The 3,097-nt window shown below is 34.1% G+C and overlaps 1 protein-coding gene across 1 annotated transcript; it reads left to right on the forward strand.

Moving 5' to 3' along the window:
• Positions 1 to 393: 393 nt before the first annotated feature.
• On the forward strand, positions 394 to 2,532 carry LOC113523955 (uncharacterized). Its single transcript, XM_053242306.1, has 6 exons — positions 394 to 464; positions 559 to 925; positions 1,134 to 1,144; positions 1,268 to 1,366; positions 1,474 to 1,511; positions 1,682 to 2,532. The coding sequence occupies exons 1-6, from the start codon at positions 413 to 415 to the stop codon at positions 1,799 to 1,801; spliced, it is 687 nt and encodes a 228-aa protein (XP_053098281.1). The 5' UTR covers positions 394 to 412; the 3' UTR covers positions 1,802 to 2,532.
• The last annotated feature ends 565 nt before the right edge of the window (positions 2,533 to 3,097 follow it).

The following is a 3,097-nucleotide window of genomic DNA, read 5'->3' on the forward strand; positions in this document are numbered from 1 at the left end:
AAACCCTGTATAAACGCTCACTCCAGTTACTACCTTAGACAAATGATTTGTGAAAGGACCATACTGAAACTGTACTGCGTCCCGCTCCCCCACAGCGGGATTACACATTATTCCTCTTTGGGGTTGTTAGATCTGCTGACCTAAAAGCACTTGATTAAACTTCTTCTATCAGAGAGGTTCCAGCACACAGGACTGATAGAGCTCCAGTAGATCATATCTGTAAAGTCATGTGACTCATCACAGCATCAGAATAGACAAGAATTCACTGTCAGCTTCACAGCTCCTTACAGCTAATGGACCAATCAAATCAGTCCACAGCTTCAAAACATCCAATCAGGCGTGAGTCTGGACCTGGTTTTCTACTGAACACACAAGTTCCTTACCTCACTATCACTTTGTCTAAACAGGAACGATGATCACACTCTTTGTCGCTCTTTACTCTCTGCTTTGTCTCTGCACAGCTGGTGAGTAACATTTTGAAAACTTGAATTTAAAATAGTAATATTACATATTTAACTGATTTACTGATATCATTAAATATTAAACACTGTTTTACAGTGAAAACGTCTGACATCCAGGAGCTTCACGTGAAAACAGTAAAGCGTGGAGAAAATGTAACTATGGAGTGTAACATTAACACCAAAAACAAAAATAAGTTAGTTTGGTACAGACAGAGTTTTGGAAAATTGCCTCAGTTTTTAGCAAGACATTACAGTAACACTTTGGGCTACACATTTGCTGAGGGATTTAAAGATAGCCGCTTCACTATTACTGTAAATGACGATAAGTTTGATCTCTACATTATCAAAACAATAGAAGATGATGGAGGAGAATATATCTGTGTAGAATTGGAGGAAAATGCACTAAAGTTCACATCTGGAACACGTCTTCAATTTGAAGGTAAACAGTTTTACTCTGATAACCTGCTAATTCCAGATCAACACTTTAACCAGAATTATGTGTACATATGCATTAAATGTTGAATATTTCAAATTATTCATATTTAGTATCATTTCTCTTTATTTGCTGTTTTTCCATTTTATTTGTAAAGGTAAAGAGATGAAACTCTGTCCTACACCTGGAACGGTTAACAAGAACACAGATTCTGTTACACTCCAGTGTTCAGACGGCAGCGATGGAAAAGGTAAGAGTTTTGATCAAATAAGCTTTCTTTCACTTTCTATAACAGAATCTTCTCTAGTTAAAACCTTTTCCTGTTAATAAATCATACAATATTTATACAAGTTTTCCATTTTCATCATTTCAGGAAATGAACATTGGATTATTGCCTCAACAACCTCCATAATAATATCTCTTATTCTAATTGTGGTTCTGGTTGGAGTTTTATTTAAAAATCAGAGAAAAGGTTTGTTTACTTTTATTATCATTATTTATAGAGTTAATGTATAAAGATGTCACCAAAACGTGGATCCTTTCTACATTTAAACTTTACTTATGTGTATCATTGTTCAGGTGCTTCATCAAGAAACCATCAAATTCCCACCAATCAGGTAATCCAGTCTTCTATTAACTGTGATTCTGTTAAATAAATCCACATCTGACTACAATCCACAATACACAGAGAATTTTAACAGATAACTATTTACAAAATATCAATGTAATAATTATTTGTAGTCTTTTAATGTGCTCTGGTTTATAAACGGCTCTTGTTGTTCATCAGGCTGATGATGAAGATGCCTTGAACTATGCAGCTGTGAGATTTGCTAAGAAACCTTCATCCTCCAGAACATCCAGAGACAAGAGCCATGAAGACGTTTATGCACAAGTTAAAATAAAATAGTTAAAGAGAAATGAACTCAGACTTGAAAAACTATATAAATGTAATTATTTAACACGTTTGTAGACAGTCTTTTTTTTAATCGGACAAAAAATTTTATTGCTGTAAGTTTTATCACCATTTCCAAAGCTTTTTAATGTACTAAGTTGCCCTACTTGATGGATGTAGTTTTTTTATTTATTTACTTATTTTTATAACTTTATTTTACTTTTATTCTCTGCTGTTTTTTTCTTTCTGAAAGCCTTACATTTGGGATGTTTTCTCAGCATTTTCTCTTAAAGTTTCTAGATTTTAGAATGTAAAAAAATATTTTTGTTACATTATCAAGAAATGGCTCATGGTACACAACTTGCCTAAACTTTTTTTTTTGCAAGTTATTTTGCTTGGGAGCTTTATGAAGATGCTAAATATTATTAATATTGTAATTACTTTAGATCAGCCTAAGCATTTTTGTATCCAGTACATCTGTAAACATAATACATTTTCTACTTTTCCAGAAATACTAAGGGCCTTTAAAAGTGCAACAGGGCTGAATATAAAGACAAGTGGTTACTGCACTAAATTCCAGATAGAAATTTATGCGAATCATGTTAATGACCATAATTAATCAAATGTCATTAAAAAATAAATCAATTTTCAACATTTATTAAAAGTTCTGTTTAGTTTATAATTAATAAACACATCTTCTAGATCAGCACTTTTATTCACTCCAGTCCTTCACTTGAAGCTCATGTAGCTAATATTACTAGGATAGCCTTCTTTTATCTCAGAAATATTGCTACGATAAAAAATATAATGTTCCTACACCAAGCAGAATAACCAGCTCATGCTTTTGTTACCTATAAGTTGGATTATTGTAATGCCTTACTGTCTGGACATTCTACTGGTGCATAAACAAGCTTCAGTTAATCCAGAATGCAGCAGCCAGAGTTCTTACTAGAACCAGACGATACGACCACATCACCTCTATCTTATCCACACTGCATTGGCTCCCAATCAAATTTCGCATTGATTATAAAATACTACTACTGACCTATAAAGCACTGAATGGTCTCATGCCACAGTACCTGAGTGAACGTCCGGTGTTTTATGATCCACCATACCTACTTCAATCAAAAGGCTCTTTGTTGGTGCCTCGAATAGTAACGGCTGGAGCAAGGGGCAGAGCTTTCTCTTACAAAGCCCCACAGTTATGGAACAGCACTCCAATTAGTGTTCAGGACTCAGATGCAGTCTCAGTGTTTAAGTCGAGGCTGAAAATATATTTCTTTAGTCAAGCCCTTTGTCGATAGTTGTTTT

The sequence above is a fragment of the Pangasianodon hypophthalmus genome, chromosome 19, assembly GCF_027358585.1.
Source record: "Pangasianodon hypophthalmus isolate fPanHyp1 chromosome 19, fPanHyp1.pri, whole genome shotgun sequence".
NCBI classification, from domain to species: Eukaryota; Metazoa; Chordata; class Actinopteri; order Siluriformes; family Pangasiidae; genus Pangasianodon; species Pangasianodon hypophthalmus.

Bases quoted from the DNA above. Each gene is read 5' to 3' on its own strand.
- LOC113523955 (XM_053242306.1), top strand. From the start codon at position 413: ATGATCACACTCTTTGTCGCTCTTTACTCTCTGCTTTGTCTCTGCACA. The intron at 465-558 runs GTGAGTAACATT...ACTGTTTTACAG, and splicing joins GCTTTGTCTCTGCACAGCTG to TGAAAACGTCTGACATCCAG. The intron at 1,367-1,473 runs GTTTGTTTACTT...ATCATTGTTCAG, and splicing joins ATTTAAAAATCAGAGAAAAG to GTGCTTCATCAAGAAACCAT.